Source organism: Drosophila virilis, chromosome 5 (genome assembly GCF_030788295.1).
Source record: "Drosophila virilis strain 15010-1051.87 chromosome 5, Dvir_AGI_RSII-ME, whole genome shotgun sequence".
Lineage (NCBI taxonomy): Eukaryota > Metazoa > Arthropoda > Insecta > Diptera > Drosophilidae > Drosophila > Drosophila virilis.
The window spans coordinates 8,532,364-8,548,246 of NC_091547.1; the positions used below are offsets into that span (position 1 = coordinate 8,532,364).

General features: G+C 46.9%; 3 protein-coding genes across 8 annotated transcripts; 2 read left to right on the forward strand and 1 right to left on the reverse strand.

Moving 5' to 3' along the window:
* The first annotated feature begins 2,824 nt into the window (after positions 1-2,824).
* On the forward strand, positions 2,825-11,422 carry Mgtor (nuclear basket protein megator). 5 transcript variants are annotated; one of them, XM_032436739.2, is made up of 6 exons: positions 2,825-3,102; positions 4,044-7,192; positions 7,255-10,220; positions 10,294-10,649; positions 10,716-10,849; positions 10,915-11,422. In XM_032436739.2, the coding sequence occupies exons 1-6, from the start codon at positions 2,952-2,954 to the stop codon at positions 11,266-11,268; spliced, it is 7,110 nt and encodes a 2,369-aa protein (XP_032292630.1). In that variant the 5' UTR covers positions 2,825-2,951; the 3' UTR covers positions 11,269-11,422. The 5 variants fall into 5 exon arrangements, with proteins under 5 accessions (XP_032292630.1, XP_002050701.1, XP_032292628.1 ...); XM_002050665.4 differs by having other exon boundaries at positions 10,719-10,849; XM_032436737.2 differs by having other exon boundaries at positions 2,826-3,102; positions 10,291-10,649.
* Positions 11,423-11,753: 331 nt separating this feature from the next.
* On the reverse strand, positions 11,754-13,053 carry RpS23 (ribosomal protein S23). Its single transcript, XM_002050664.4, has 3 exons — positions 12,928-13,053; positions 12,317-12,476; positions 11,754-12,095 (listed from the first exon to the last, which is right to left on the reverse strand). Exons 1-3 carry the CDS (start codon positions 12,929-12,931, stop codon positions 11,828-11,830), a joined length of 432 nt encoding a protein of 143 aa, XP_002050700.1. The 5' UTR covers positions 12,932-13,053; the 3' UTR covers positions 11,754-11,827.
* A 336-nt stretch (positions 13,054-13,389) lies between these two features.
* On the forward strand, positions 13,390-15,183 carry LOC6626322 (ras-like GTP-binding protein Rho1). 2 transcript variants are annotated; one of them, XM_002050663.4, is made up of 3 exons: positions 13,390-13,636; positions 14,026-14,256; positions 14,338-15,183. In XM_002050663.4, exons 1-3 carry the CDS (start codon positions 13,481-13,483, stop codon positions 14,545-14,547), a joined length of 597 nt encoding a protein of 198 aa, XP_002050699.2. In that variant the 5' UTR covers positions 13,390-13,480; the 3' UTR covers positions 14,548-15,183. The 2 variants fall into 2 exon arrangements, with proteins under 2 accessions (XP_002050699.2, XP_070066386.1); XM_070210285.1 differs by lacking the exon at positions 13,390-13,636 and adding an exon at positions 13,839-13,961.
* The last annotated feature ends 700 nt before the right edge of the window (positions 15,184-15,883 follow it).

Below are 15,883 nucleotides of genomic sequence, written 5' to 3' on the forward strand. Positions count from 1 at the left end.
CCTCTCCCTCTCCCTCTCCCCCCTGCTCTCCACCTGCTGCTGCTCTGGACAGTTGTCGCATACACTGAAAGCACGAAAACCAGTTCTCGGCTTTTAATGTGTTGTGGGAGAGACGACTTTGCATTTGGTTTGTTTCAATTGGTGGAGACACACAAATGGCTGTGTGTGTTGGTGTGTGTGCCAGCCCCAAATACATGGCTTGCTCATACACACACACACAAACACACACAAGCACACGCGCACACAGAGCAGCGTATGCAAATATTGTAATATGCGGAACCTTTGTAGCCAAGTTAAATATATATATATATAAAGATATATATATATATATATAAAGTTATCAGAGTATCTTTCCTTTTGCACATTTGATAAAAGACTTGAAAGTATTTTATTATATTTTATTTTATCTACATAAAAATATAATAAATAATTAGTTAATATCCAAAAGTGCTCCAGAATGGATTTACATAAATAAAAGCCATAAAAAAAGCTTAAATATTTACAAAAATATATATCCAATAACAAATATATATCTGTAAGATCATAGACTTTGATTTTTTTTTTAGAAATTTGATTTCCAATTTATGAATTCTATTTGAAATTAATCCAAATATTCCGAAAAAAAATCCCGAATCGCCTGCACAATATTAGTTGCTATTAGTCGGGCGATATCTTAATTTTTAAAGACAATGAATATAGGCCTTATGTTAATTAAATTTTAATGCCATAATAAGGAGTACAAATTTGAAAATAAACCCATCTCATAAAATAGGTAAATACTAGCTGCAATTTGATTATAAAACTCATGAATTGCAGCCAAAAGCCACCCTTAAAAAAAACCGTTTTGACGAAGTTTAAATACCCTTGCATAATTCTATACTAATTATACACATTTTTGTACTAAGCTTAAAAAAATGTTTGCTTAACCAAAAACTTGTTTTCCGAACAATTGTTCCTATAGAATTTACCATATTATTTATATATATATATATATATAAAGTATTAAATATAATTTAAATAATATACCAATAAGTTAGGTGTGGCCTATAATTTGGGAGTGTATCATAATTAGCTGTGGCTCTGTTTGATTAAAATATCTTTATAAAAAAAAGCATAAGAATATATCGCAAAATATTTTGGCAGCTATATGATATAGTAGTCATCCGATCCTGATGACTGCGGCATATGCGCTGCCTAGAACAAAAACAATCTATGCAGAGTTTTAACAAAATAGCTTTGCTTCAAATTGTCCAAGATCATAAATACATTATAGAATCAACGGCATTATTTTAGCTGCCACACACATTTCATAGTTAATATGCCCTTTTTTAGAGTATACAAATATTAATATTCAAATAGAGCCATATTTAATTTTTATATCATTCCTCCACCCACTTCGCATGCAGCCAAAACGCCGACCGATTCGTATCCGAAGAGCGATAAGCTTCTAAATTGCATACTTGCAACAACTTGGGCCAGGCCAAGCCCTCGACAGTGCCAGGTACTTTGCCAGCCAGGTAAAAGTGCATTCGGCCACGCGTAAAGCTCTTAACTACACACACATATTACAAAAAAGAAAAACCCTCCAAAAAAAAAAAAAAGAGCCAGGCACAGAGTTCATAATTAAGCGCCAGAATGCCAGAAACTGTTGGTCCTCAGTCGGCGACGTGGGTTAGATGCAAAAATATTTGTTTATCATATCGCGATAATTGCCGCCGGCGCTCGCTGGGTCCGTCGATTTATGCGCAGTGCCCAGACCCGGCCAGGCCAGGCCAGCCCAGGCCAGAAAGCCAAGCCAGGACAGGAGACGGCGGCAGACTGGGCAACACAGCCCAGACCGCAAAAGCAAAGAAGAGAAAACGAAACGCGGCAAGCGTGTGCCGACCCCCTTTGAGTTGCTGGAGCTCAAGTCGGAGACTGTGGATGAGGATCAAAGCGTGCCTCGGTGGTGGGTACAAGTTTATTGGCGTGGCGCATGTGCAAATGGCTTCAGCTAAATGCATGGGCATGGGTCCAGGCAGCGGCAACGGCAACGGCAACCTCTGGCCCGCTGCTCCAAAAATGTGGGCGTGTGACACTTGAGTCGTTATCGCCAGCAAATCTCTGCCTAAATGCAGCAAAAACAAAAAATAAAGGAAAACAAATTATTGATAAGCAGATCGCCCGCCCGTTGCACTGCAAGAAATTCTCTGTTGGCCACACAACCAGCCGCTTGGTTGGCGGCCATACGATTTTTCCCAGTGTACCTGGTGATCGCGAAAACATATCGCTGTAGGTGCAGTTGCCGCTTATCAGAGATGAAGCGCGGCGGCACACGTTGGTCCAGACGCTGCCTCTGCCTCTGTCGTCGTTGAATGAAGAGCTGCAGCGCACACATTGATGCTGATTGCTGTCTGTTTTGGATTTGCCTCAACGTTTCGGGTTATGTAAGCCAATAATGTGATGAGGTCGCTGTGTGCAATAGCTGCCATGGCTTGGCAGCCGCTGCGGTAGGTAAAAGAAAGACCCACTTGAATAACGTAAAATAAATAGCTTTTATAACAAAGAAATGTACTAATGACACAGAAAATACTTAATTTATATTTATAAAATGGCATTTCCTGCAATGAAAACTTATCAAGGCTGTAAAATTATAAAAACCTAAATTCCAGAGACCTTACAGTAGTATTTAAATTTTCGCGCCTTAACAGTGCTGTTAAATGACCAGCTGTGATACTTTTACACGATATGCAGCACTAACATGCGTTTAACGATGTATCGGTATACCGATTATTTTCGATTAGCACCTCTATGTAGTAATCGATGTCTCTAATTTTCTTTAGTACATCGCTAAGTCGGTATGGTGAAGAACGCTGAGTCGCGCTCGGATTTTTTTTGACAAAATAATATTGTGAAATTGTGTTAAAATATAAATTAAACAATTTAAAAGTGTTACACTTGCTATTAACAACATGGACTTTGACGGCACACAGTCGTTGAACAGCATTTTACAACCGGAGGAGCTGCAACTAGTGCCAGACAATATACAGGGAAAATTGTCGGCTTTCATCGAGAAGTTTTCAGACGAATACTGCAAAGAACGTGCCGCTGCAAATCGCCTGAGTAAGTGCAGCAGTTTCATTTGTTTATATGAGTTTTATTTCATATGTTAAAAAAGCCGGCACATGAAAGTAGGAATTGTGCAAAGCAATAAAAATATCAAGCCGCAGCAAGTGTGTACACACTGACGTCAGCGTTGCGCATTGTAGTTCATTGTGGTAAACATTTTTAAATCATGAATTTAAAGTGTTTAGCTAAATCAGTGTATTTATTTAATTGTTATATGCCATTATATAGCTACTCAGTTTCTCGATTGCTAGGATTTTCCAAGTTATGTGCTCTCAGTTCACGAGAAGAAATTGCTGCGTCACGAAATTATTCAAATATGCTATGAAAGCATAATTCAAGCAATAATGTTTGCCTGCCTTAATGTATTAATGAATGAGGTTGTTTTGATGTGCAAATTAAGACCTAAAGTACCAAACGTATGTGTTTAACAAAACCAATCCAGCTGCAATGGTTCATGAAACACTGAACAGGTTCGTTCACAAATAACTGAATATGTTCATTTGTTCAATTGAATAACACAATTCCAGTTGATAGGTACACACTTGCCAGGTATATCGCAATTTTCACAGTACGTCGCGTCGTTTGCAAATCTATTTTTTTTGCACACAAAGTTAAGAAAAAATTTGACAATTGAATATTGCGTACAATAAATAAAAGCATTCCAAACATGGATCTCAGTGGTCCACAGTCGCTGGAACAGATATTTGCGCCGGCTGAGCTGGAACAGCTACCAACCGGCGTGCAGCAAAAGCTGAAATCCTATATAGATGGTTTTTTCGACGAATATTGCAAAGAACGTGCCGCCGCGCATCGTCTCAGTGAGTAAAGTGGCTTTGTTAGGGCATCAATATACAACTATAGGCAATATTTATTACTTCTACACAACTGCACTGCATATGACCTGCCCTCATCACCTCTCTCTTTCCTTCTCTCAGGTGAAACAGAACAGAAGAATGAAGAGCTGCAAAGCCAAATACTCGATAACCAGGTAAAGTTCACCAAACTTGAGCAAAATGTAGCCGAGCTGCGCGCCCAGCTGGATCAAGTGTCTGCCGAACGTGACCAGCTGCAGGAATCTGTGAAAAGCTACGATCAAAACTTGTCCACATTGCGCAAGGAGAAGGTGTCCTTTGTCGATGAGCGTGACTCGCTGCTTAAAGTGATCGAGCGGCAGAATGGCGAGCTTGAGCGGCTCAAGCAGGACCTGCAAACCTATCAACAGCAGCTGCGTGCGGCCATCACCGCCAAGTGTGAGGCCATAGCGCGTCTCGATGAGGTGCAAAGCAAGGAGGTGTCCCTGGACATCAAGGAGCGCCGGCTGGAGAGCGAGCGTTCCATGTTGCAGAACGAGATTCAGTTGCTCAGCAGCGATCTGAATCGCAACAATGCCGAGCTACAGAACTTGCGCCGTGATCATGCCATGAACATCATGCACCTGGAGGTGCGGCTCAAGGAGAAGTGTGACGAGCTGCAAATACTCCAAGGCCAGAACGCACAGTATTCGAAGACCATTGAGGATCTGAACAAGAAAATCGAGGCTCTCAATGAGACAATGTTCCAGCACAATATGGCAACCGAAAAGTTTGTGGACACGCTCAAAAAGGAACTCGACACGAAAGAGAAGCTGGTCGAGATCTACAAAAATACCGAATGCGAGAACATCACGGAGCGCAACGAGCTGCTAAAGGGCATCTCGGACCTGAAGCGCATGCTGACCGAAACCACCGATCAGTACGGCGAGCTGGAGACTGAGTTCCAGCTGGCGAAGCAGAACCATGCCGAGGAACTGAACTCCATGAATAAGAAAATTGATGCACTGAAAACAGAAATTGCACATGCCAACGATCTGCTGAAGGAGGCCAAGGAGCAGAGCCTGGAGAGCGCCATTTGCAAGCTGGCGCCGACGGCTGCTGTTGCCAGTCGCCTGATGCGCTCCGACATGTCGCTCACCGAGCTCTACTCGTTGTATGCCAAAAACTCAGAAGAACTGGAAGCCAAGAATCGCGAGAACGCACAGCTCAAGCTGCAAATCAAATCGATTGTCGAGGAGATCAATGAGCGTGCGCCAGTCTTCAAGAAACAGGACGATGACTACAGCAAACTGACCGAGGCGCATCAGCTGCTGCTGCAGCAGCGCGACGAACTGGTGGACAAGAAGCTGAGTCTCGAGCAGGAGCTGGAGCAGACGCACTTCGATGTCACGCGCCATGTCAAGGAGAACAAGAAGCTGAAGCAGTCCCAGGTCGATCTGAGTCGCCAGGTTTGCCTGCTACTCGACGAGCTCAATTGCCTACGTGCTGGTGTCAATCGGCCACGCAACCAAACCCAGCCCGGACTCATACACAACTCAAGCGATGCCATCAGTCGAGATCTGGTCACCTTCGAGTCCATTGTCGAGTTGCAGGAGCAAAATGTCAAGTTGTTGTCGCTAATCCGCGAGCTGACCACCGAACTGGAGGCCAACGAGCTAAAGAATGATGAGCTGCAGCTGAAGGCGTACGAGGAGAAGTTCGAGAAGGCCACCAAGCGTCTGGTCGAAATGGAGGAGGCCCTTAACCAGAAGAACAACACAATATCCACCCTGATGGCCAAGTGCGAACGCTACAAGAAGTTCTATTTCGACGCCCAAAAGAAGCTGGGCAGTCAGATTATAGATCTGGACGACTCGACCGTGCTTATAGACGAGTCGCAAGCGGACCAAGCGAAGGCAGTGGAGAACACGCAAAAGCTGGAGGCGGAGGCCAAGCTGGAGCGACGCATACGCAGCCTGGAACAGCAGCTGGAGGATGAGTCCAAGAAGTATGCCGCTCTTAAGGAGAACTACGACTACTATACCAGCGAGAAACGCAAGAATGATGCACTCGTCCAGGATCAGTTCGATTCGATGCGCAAGGAGGTGCGCGAGCTGACCTCCGTCAATTGCAAGCTGATGAACGCCTCCGAGTTCCAAAAGGAGCAAATGGAACTACTGCAAAAGGGCATCGCCACCTACAAACAGCAAATCGCTGCGCTGGAGGATCGCACCAAGAACTACGAGAAGACAATTATTAAGCACGAGCAGACCGTGCACATGCTCAAGGACGAGGTGATGACCGCACATCGCAAGCAGGCGGCCTCCGAAACGGAGACGCACAGCCTGCGGCACGAGAATCGCGTGCTCAAGGAGACAACTGCCCGTCTGCAGGCCGAAAAGGAAGGCTACAATCGTGAGCACCAGAGCCAGGCGCTGTTGCTAAACAATCTGGAGTTCATCAAAGCCAATCTGGAGCGTTCCGAGACAGAGGGACGCCTGCGTCTAGAACAGCGCCTCGATGATACGGTGCGCGAACTGTCCGCACAGCGTCGTCACTTCCAGGAGGAGGAGGAGAAGTTCCGCGAAACGGTCAACGAATTCAAGCGCCAAACGGAGACGGCCAACAAGCTGAAGGAGGAGGAGCGACTGCAGGCCGAGAAGTGGCACCAGGAACTGATTAGTGTGCGCGAGGAGCTCGCCGTCAAGGTCAATCAGGTAAACGATCTCAGCAAGAAGCTGCAGGAGAGCCTGACCCCATCCAAGGACGAGAATCCCATCACAGCTGCCAACAAAAAGGCGCGTGAGTTCGAGCTGCGCTACGAGCAGGCCAGAATCGAAATCGATTCCCTCACCAAGGAGCTGGCCAAGGCACGCGAACACGGCGATCAGTTCTACAAGATGTCCCAGTCCGCGGAGAGCGAAATCAAGCGCCTGCACGACATGCACGCCGAAATCGTGGCCAAATCCGAGGCCGAGATCAAGAAACTCAAGAACTCTGAGGCTGAGCTGCAGACGCGCGTCACCGATCTGGAGGCCGAGGTGCTGCTCTCCAATGTCACCGAACAGAGCAAGACCACCAATCAATCGGACCAGCTGAAGGTGGCCCAGGAGGAGCTGAAGAATGTCCTAGAGAAATTAACCGAATCGGGTCGCACCATACGCACTCTGCGCGCCGAGAACTCCACGCTGGCCGAATCCCTAAATGCCGTCGAGGTGAAGTATGCCAATGAAATGGTATTGCACTCGGCTGACATTCAAGAGCTGACCAAGTTCAAGGCGGACTTCCTGAAGGTATGTGGGCTCCTCTATGCGATTCTCAGAAACTCAATAATAACTCTTAAATTTGTTACCAGGTGCAAGACGAACTGAATCAATTGAAATGTGGACGCGAATCTCTGCAAGCGGCACACGATGAACTCCAGAAGGCAAATGCCGAGGCGCAGGGTCTGCTGCAAAAGGAGAAGGAGGAGTCGGAGAAACGTGTCGCCGACCTGAACGCACTCAACTCCAGTCTGCACGATCAGATCGAGGCGCTGACTACAAAGCTGGCCGCACTCGCCCAATCTGCGTCCAATCAAACCTCATCGCTGACACTCAACGAATCGCTGCTTGACGGCTCCTCGACATTCGATATCAATAGCTCGACGTCTGTGGATGAGGTTAAGAACAGTGAGCAGCTGCTGAAGATTATCAAGTTCCTGCGCAAGGAGAAGGATCTGTATGCGGCCAAGCTGGACATCCTGAAGGCCGAGAACGCACGCCTCGTCTCCGAGCACACGATTCTGCAAAAGAAGGTGGACGAGCTGAACGGTTACCTCAAGCAGGAGCGCTCCAAGAGCGAAACCGATGTCGTCTCCGCATCCAAGCACGAGGCAGTGCTGCGCAAAATAGAAACCCTCAATGCCATCACCGACAGCAATCGCATTCTGCGCGAGGAGCGCAACACGCTGACCAAACGCGTCGCCGAGTTGACGGAGCGGATCAGCAGCGTGGAGAAGGAGCTGTTCCCGCTACAGTGCAGCAACAAGGAGCTGACATCCAAGATCGAGGAGCTGAACGTGGAGAACACCTCGCTACGCACCGAGGCCATCAAGTGGCGTCAGCGTGCCAATGCCCTGGTCGAGAAGAGCAACCGGAATCCCGAGGAATTCAAGCGCCTGCAGGCGGAACGCGAGCATCTGGCCAAGATGCTTACAGCTGAAAAGGATGCGAGCAAGAAGCAGATCGACGAGCTGGCCGTATTTAAGGCGCGTGTTGAAAACGAGCTGCCAGCGCTGAGCAAACAGCTGCAGCTGCAGGATGAGGCGCGCAAGAAGCAGCTGGAGGAGGCCACGGCGCTCAAACAGACGAGCACGCGCCAGGCACAGGACATTATGGAGCTAAAGAACCGCCTGCTGCAGAAGGAGGAGGAGCTGATGAAGGCGCAGGAGGAGCTCGAGTCCAAGGACAAGGTCATACAGGACAAGGACAGCAAGGAACTGATGCTGCGCAAGCTGGCCAAGCGCTACAAGGACTACTACACGGGCCTCCAGGCTCAGACCGGCGGCAACGATACCGTTGCCGAGCTGGAGAAGGTTCGCTCCGAGCTGGACGAGCTGAACAATCTGCTGCGCAACACCAAAGAGCAGCACGAGCAGCTGCAGAAGGAGCATGATGAGCTCAAGTCGCGCTCAAGTGTAGAGCAGGAGAGCGGCGAGTCCAAGCAGAAGATCGAAAAGCTGCTGCAGGAGCTGACCGTGACCAAGACCGAGCTGGCCAACCAGGAGACAACGCTCGCCGGCACGAAGACCAGCTACGACGAAACCGTGCTGCGTCTCGAAAAGGAGCTGCAGGAGCACATTACCAGCCACAAGGACATTAATGCGCGTCTTATGCGCGAAAACGAATCACTGCACATGCGAATCAATCAGCTGCAGCGCCAACTGGGCTCCCAGCAGTCCACCAAGCCCTCAACCAGCTCGGTGGGCATGGCCGAGAAGGGCAACATATCGGAGTCCTCGCCGCGCACAGCCAACGTTAAGCCCATGTCCGGCTCAGCCACAGTGCAGCAATCGGCCACGGTGACGCCCTGGCGCGGCGGCGAGACGCCTCTGGCCAGCATCCGGCCCATTTCCGTGCAGAACAGTCGCACAGCTGCCATACTGCCCACCAGCCAGCAGCCAGGCGCCTCCACATCAACCTCCACATCGACGTCCACCTCATCATCGGCTGCCGCTGCCTCGGGTAGCAGCAGCAGCAGCAGCAGTAGCTCCTCCTCCTCTTCCTCTGCTGTGGGCAACACGGCCCTGGTGCCGCCACAGCAGCAGGTGCATACCACGGGCAGCGCGACGCTGGAGTCCATGGCCTCCTCATCGCCCACATCATCACACACAGACTATATGCCCTCGACCAGTTCGGCAGCTGTGGCCGTTGCTGCAATTCCGCCCATGGGCGCCACAGCAGCGGCGGAGAGCTCCCAGGAGGCGGAGAGTGTGCAGCATCCGCAACAGAATGATGCACAGGTCTTTGTCGGCGGTGCACAGCAGCAGGTGGTGGCGCTGGTGTCGCCGCGTGTGGAGGGCTCGTCGTCGTCCTCGTCGACCAGCACAACCACATCGACATCCACACAGAATCCAACGGTTCCTAGCGTACAGGATGCCAGCAATCAACAGCAGCCCAGCACATCGGGCAGCAGCAGCAGCTCGTCCACGGTGGTCAGCAGTCACAGTCGCCACACGCCGTCCAGCAGCAATGTGACCACCACCCAGGCCGGCTGCTCCAAGCGACCCCGCGATGTCGAGGGCGACTCCTCTACCAATGCGGAGGAGGGCGTGCCCGAGAAGATTGTCAAGCTGGCGAAACGGTTGCGTACGCCCATGCACGGCGGCGAATTGTCTGCCGGGCACATTGGCGACTCCGGCATGGATGTGGACCAGATGCCGACATCTTCGCAACGTGACCAGGAGGATGATATTCAGGTCGTGGACTCCGATGATGAGGAGGAAGATGTGCTGGGGCCCATCGATGGCGGCGATGCCGAGCAGGAAGAGGGCTACGAGGATTCCTACGAGCAGGACAACGAAATGGAGGACAATGAAGGCGCCGATGCACCTGATCAACACAACGAAGTCGATATCGAACAAGTCCAGATACAGGCCCAGGCCGAGAGCCAACTGCTCGAAGATTCGCCAGCCACTGTCTCGACCCAGGAGAATAACCAAAGCCAGGCCATAACCAGTGGCAGCGGCGAATCGAACGGACTCCAATTGCCACAGGCCGAGGTCAACTGGAAGCAGCAGGCGCCATCCACATCAACGGCTGCAGCGCGTCGCACTGAGAGGTGAGCTAGCTACTGACTTAAATTCATCCAAAAGGTTATGGTTATTATTTTACCGTGTGTATCCCCACAGCAGTTCCGTGGAGATTGTCAGTTCGCCGCAGGTGTCCAACTTTAGCGAGCAGCCCACATGCGTGGAAACGGAGGTCGACGGCACAGCTGTTGCGGAGGCTGCTGCGGCAGTGGCGGATGAGAGCGCCGCCGGCACCAGCGTCGATTGCACAGCTACCGTTGCCAGTTCGCCGCAGAAACCAAATGAGGCCGCCGAGCAGAGCAGCAGCAGCAGCAGCAGCCAGGCCACCGAGGCCAAAGACAAACCGGATGAAAGTGAGACAACGGGCGCGGAGAATGCAAGCGAGGCAGAGGAAGCCTTCGCCGAAGAGACAGTCGCCGCTGGCCAGGCGGAGGAGTCTCAGCAGCTGAGCAATGAGAGTGAGTAGAGTGGAGTGGGGGGGTCCACTGCAGCGGCAATATAATAAATAAGCCATTAATCTTTAGCAGATCCCAATGTGGGTACAAGTCAGTCGGTGGAAACGGAAAACCAGGATAACCAGGCCGAAGGGCCCTCCGAGGATAACGAGGGCGCCGATGGCGTCTCGTCAGAGGGCGAAAAACAGGCCGTCGAAGTTGAGGTAAGCTATTCCAAATATATTCATGTGTGTGTACACAAATAACAACTTAATGTGTTCCTTTCCAGGAGGAGGGTCGCGAAGCCGAGGCCACATCCCCTTCGGAGAACACACGCTTTCGCACGCTGCGCAGCACGGTACCCACCCGCCGTGGCGGTCGTTCCCTGATGCGCGGCACCAATTCCAATAACAATAACAGCGGCAACACAAACAGACCGGCACGCATTGTCTGGCAGCGCGACTCACAGCCGGGCAATATGCGCGGCGGGCATCCAGGTAACCAGGATCCAAATATGCCAAGCGGCTCACCCAACTCTAATCGCATGTTTGCAAATCGTTCCCGCGGCCGTCGACCCATGCGTCGTCCTGGACCAAACAATTTCAATGCCGGTGGTGGCGGCGGCGGAGGTAGTTACCCCTGATCGAGCGAAGAGTCTGGCACAGGCTGACTTTAATCCACACTGCTAGTTTATAAGGCTCTAGGCATTTAAATATAATTATATATACATTATTATGAATAAGCCGCGTACTAAAAATACATATTACACATATTAAATGCTCAAGAAGAAAAATCAATACATTAACTTTGTCAAGAGAAATCTATAAACATTTGTAATCTTCTAAAGAATATGTAATCCTGAGCAGTATAAGCATCTAGTGCATCCGTCCGGTTTTATATTAATTTTGAAGAAAATCATTTCCTTTTATTGTTACCAAAGGAACTGTCTGTCGTTCTCACCTGAGAACTTTCAGTTAAGATATTTTAACTCAACTAAGCAATTTACCAGTAACTACTCCCAACTTTTTGGGTCAAGTCCCACCAGCTACTATATCATATATCGAAGGTAGCCGATCTTTTCCCGTTTTACTACATACGTCAATTTGCAAAGGAACTAAAGCGTGTCAGTTTTGTTTTTTTTTTTTCTTGTTTATTTAGTTTTGTAAAACCCTAACTCTGGAAAATGATAGATGTATCGTCATCTAAGATCTTGGGCGCTCCTTCTTTTCCTTGTAAAGTGCCAACAGGGAGACGTTGGCGACTTTGACGACCTTGAAACGGACACCGGGAATATCACCGACGGCATGACCCTTACGACCGAAACCGGCAACCAAAACCTCGTCGTTCTCCTCAATGTAGTTCAAGCTACCGTCACGGGGCACGAATGCGGTAATCTTCTTGCCGTTCTTGATGAGCTGCACTCGCACGCACTTGCGGATGGCAGAGTTGGGCTGTTTGGCTTCAACGCCACTGCAAGAGCAATTAAGAAAGAGTTTCGATTAGTCTCTGCCGTGGACTCATATAAAGCTTTGTGTCTAAAATGGATTTTTGTTGTTGCTACAGCCGATAACTCACAGTATAATCCTGTGATTTGATTTTCAAAATAAACAAAACACAAAAGTATACTGCGAGACATCGAATGCGTTGGCTACAAATTAAAATAACAATAAATAAATAAAGCAACTACTTACACCTTCTCAAGCACAATACCCTTGGCGTGGGATGCACCACCGAAGGGATTGGCCTTCCATCTGGTGCCCAAATGAGCCTTCTTGTAGTCCTTGTCGGCCCAACGCTGGTCCCGACGGTGGTTCACATGCTTTCTGGCAGTGCGCAGACCTCTAGGCTTGCCTGTTGATTACAACAATACATGTTTTAATTAGTTTAACTATATTTCATTAAATTCAAAAACAACAAACACAATGTAAACAAATGGCCGTTGCAGCGGCGGCACTTTTAGGTTAGTTTGAATACGTCACTGTGAATTGCGCGTTGTGTGCAAAAATTTTCACAAATAACACTTGCAATAATTGTGCTACATGTTAATGTTCATGTTAAACATACGTTTGACATACAATATTGCACGATTCTTTTGGTATTAATAGATTTTGGGCAACTAACAAATTGCAGCCGAAGTTTTGCAAGTTTTGAGTGAGGGCGAGGTTTAAAACATAAAAAAGCGCCGGTGCTTTTAAATTCACTTACACTTGCCATTGCAGAACTATTTTAATTCGATTTGCACTTTGTTTAACGACGCAATTTGCGTATTTCTCACAAAATACACTCTTTTTCAACGACTCACCCATATTTTTCCAACTATCTCAGGCAATGGCGGAAATAAAAGAAAGAGGAAGAGCCTTTTCCTTCTTCTTCTTTGCAAATGTTGTAGGGCTGATAATATGCTATCGATATATCGAAACGCCAACATTTGTGGTACGATAGTTTTCGGAACTGCCAATTTACGTGAACAACTCTGTGCCAAAGTGCTGCCCATCAAACTACGACATGAACGTAACTGTTATTCGAACATTAGCTACCCTACAAATGTTTGACACATTTTGTTACTAGAATTTCTATTTAGATTACTTGCACAATAAGTGTCTGCTTAAGAATGTAAATTCCTTAATTTATGCAATGTGCAGTAGAGCACATCATTGCCTGATGCATATGCCATGGTATTTTCTTTGTAGCGCAGTATTCATAAACAAAAAAGGTATTTCACATCGCCTCCATCACTAAACAAACGCACAGTTCCTTGGCAAACAGCATTTCCTCCAGTCATACGTGTAGAGTTAACAAAAAAAAAAAAAAAACAATTGTTTTTCTAGTGCCATCAATTGGTTATTATTAATATAATGAGTTCTATTCGCAAGAAACTGGTAATTGTAGGCGATGGGGCATGTGGCAAGACCTGCCTGTTGACTGTCTTCTGCAAAGACAATTTCCCCTTGGATTATGTGCCGACAGTATTCGAAACATATGTTGCGGATGTGGAAGTTGAAGGATCTCAGGTTTGCACAACTATTTACGTATTTGCCAACAATTGCGCCTTTGTTTCTGTGCATGAGCAAAGCTGCAAATATGCACTAACAATTGCACGCACTTATTTATTTATATGTATTTATATGGTTGTGTTGCATGTGTGTATACCTTGCGATATTTAGTACAGATCTTATTTTAGTACTCGCACTATGTGCCTGCCCCAGGCTGGGCCCCCATTTGGCGCATGAATCACGTCGAGGTTGTTCGCATTCGCTGTTGATTTCTGGAGCAGCAGCTCGCTGCTCAAGTGCTTTTTAAATAATTGTTGCTTTTAATGGGGCAACATACATATATGTATATACACATATGTAGTACGATCGATTTGCCTATAATTTAATCGATTTCTGTTCGCTTCAAGGTGGAACTGGCGCTGTGGGACACGGCCGGGCAGGAGGATTACGATCGCTTGCGGCTTCTAAGCTATCCTGATACGGATGTGATTGTCATGTGCTTCTCGATTGATCTGCCGGATTCGCTGGAAAACATACAGGACAAATGGATACCCGAAGTGACACACTTCTGTCCGAATGTGCCCATCATTTTGGTGGGCAACAAACGCGACTTGCGCCATGATCCCGACACCATAAAGGCAAGTGCTTCATTCCAGGCTTACATTTACATTGAGCTACAAAGCTATTCTTTTTTTTTTTTGTCATTTTTCAATTTTTAGGAACTATCCATGCAAAAGCAGCACACCGTCACGGCCGAGGAGGGGCTTACCATGGCCGAAATAGTCAACGCATTTGCCTATCTCGAATGCTCGGCCAAAATGCAGGAGGGTGTGCGCGAGGTGTTCGAAACGGCGACCAGAGCCTCTTTGCAGGTGCACAAGAAGAAGAAGCGAGCGAGATGTTTGCAATTATCGTGCAGGCTACTTTAAATTATAATATTATGATTATTCTTGAAATTTTCACGTTTATCGCATGGTTTTAACAAAAACAAAAATAATGCTGCTTGCGTTCACTTCCGCCTTCCATTTATATTTTGATATTATCAATTTAACAAAAAAAAAAAAAAACAATTTCCGCTTAAATTCAGATTGTTCAATGGAAAAGTACTCAATCAAATTCGATTGGTTTCTTTAATGGTTTTTCATATTATTCGAGGAATATATCTAGTTGGATAGTTGTCTGGTATTTCCGAAGCTATTTTCGAGGGTATTTTCTGTCTGCCACAGCTGAAGGCAAATTAATATTCTTATCTAATTTAATATTAGAACAATTTTTGGGCATTTGTCATTGCAGTTGTACTTTTTCTGGCTTGGCCCTGCGGCTTATCAATCATAACTCAAAATTACCGAAAGCATATTCAACAAATTGATAGGCTTTCAGATTTGGCTCTGCACGTCACGTGCCAGACACGATATGGCATTAAAATGCCCATATATATGATAAGTTCACAGTCGAATGCATAATTATAACGCAGAAATTTCGAGAATTGCCCAAAACCAAATTAAAAGTATGCCATGCGATAAGCATAATCCCCCCCTCCCCACTTCAAACAAAAAAAAAACAAATAGAAAGAACTCTTATTTGAAGTTCATAGAACGCTTAATGAATTCCAATTCGAATTCCGAATTCTCGTGATTTGCGTTTTTGCAGATCTATTTTATGCCCAATCATGCCAGCCCACTGTTAATTTGGCTTGGAGTATTTCATAATTTCTGGTAATTATTTCAAATTATTACGCCCAAAAAGGAGTGTCTGTGTGTGTATCAGAAAAAAAGATAAGTTTTAGCCCGAAAACGTGAATGGATCTCATTCAAAATATCTTGTCAGTGGAAAAAGCCAGAGCACACACACACACACACACACACACACACTGAATATACCATAATTACGAATACAAATATAAACACAAGCGGGCAAACAGGCAAACACGCCTCGTATTCAATATGAAGAAAAAAACTTCTTATTTTCTGTGAAACGAAACTTAAAAATAAAAGAAACAAAATGAGCCATCGACAAAGTCAAAGAAGAGCATCGAAATTTTTAGAGTTCTGGAAGAAGAAACACAAACAACAACAACTTGGCTGATTTCGGTATCGAAATCGCATTGCGTATACGTACAATGTGTGTGTGCGCTTGTTGTTGTTGTTGCTGTTTTTTTTTTTTTTTTTGGCAGGCCATTTTGTATGGCGAGCACAAAGACGATAGCGAGGGTGAGGGCGACAACAAGAGTGGCCGTATGTCAAAATAGAGAGAGAGATGTGTGTG

Excerpts from the sequence above, each read along its gene's own strand:
- Mgtor (XM_032436737.2), top strand. The coding sequence starts at position 2,952 with ATGGACTTTGACGGCACACAGTCGTTGAACAGCATTTTACAACCGGAG. Across the intron at positions 3,103-4,043 it reads TGCCGCTGCAAATCGCCTGA|GTGAAACAGAACAGAAGAAT; the intron begins GTAAGTGCAGCA and ends TCCTTCTCTCAG. Across the intron at positions 7,193-7,254 it reads TCAAGGCGGACTTCCTGAAG|GTGCAAGACGAACTGAATCA; the intron begins GTATGTGGGCTC and ends ATTTGTTACCAG.
- RpS23 (XM_002050664.4), bottom strand. Across the intron at positions 12,096-12,316 it reads GGTATTGTGCTTGAGAAGGT|TGGCGTTGAAGCCAAACAGC; the intron begins GTAAGTAGTTGC and ends TTGCTCTTGCAG.
- LOC6626322 (XM_002050663.4), top strand. The coding sequence starts at position 13,481 with ATGAGTTCTATTCGCAAGAAACTGGTAATTGTAGGCGATGGGGCATGT. Across the intron at positions 13,637-14,025 it reads TGGAAGTTGAAGGATCTCAG|GTGGAACTGGCGCTGTGGGA; the intron begins GTTTGCACAACT and ends GTTCGCTTCAAG. Across the intron at positions 14,257-14,337 it reads ATGATCCCGACACCATAAAG|GAACTATCCATGCAAAAGCA; the intron begins GCAAGTGCTTCA and ends TTCAATTTTTAG.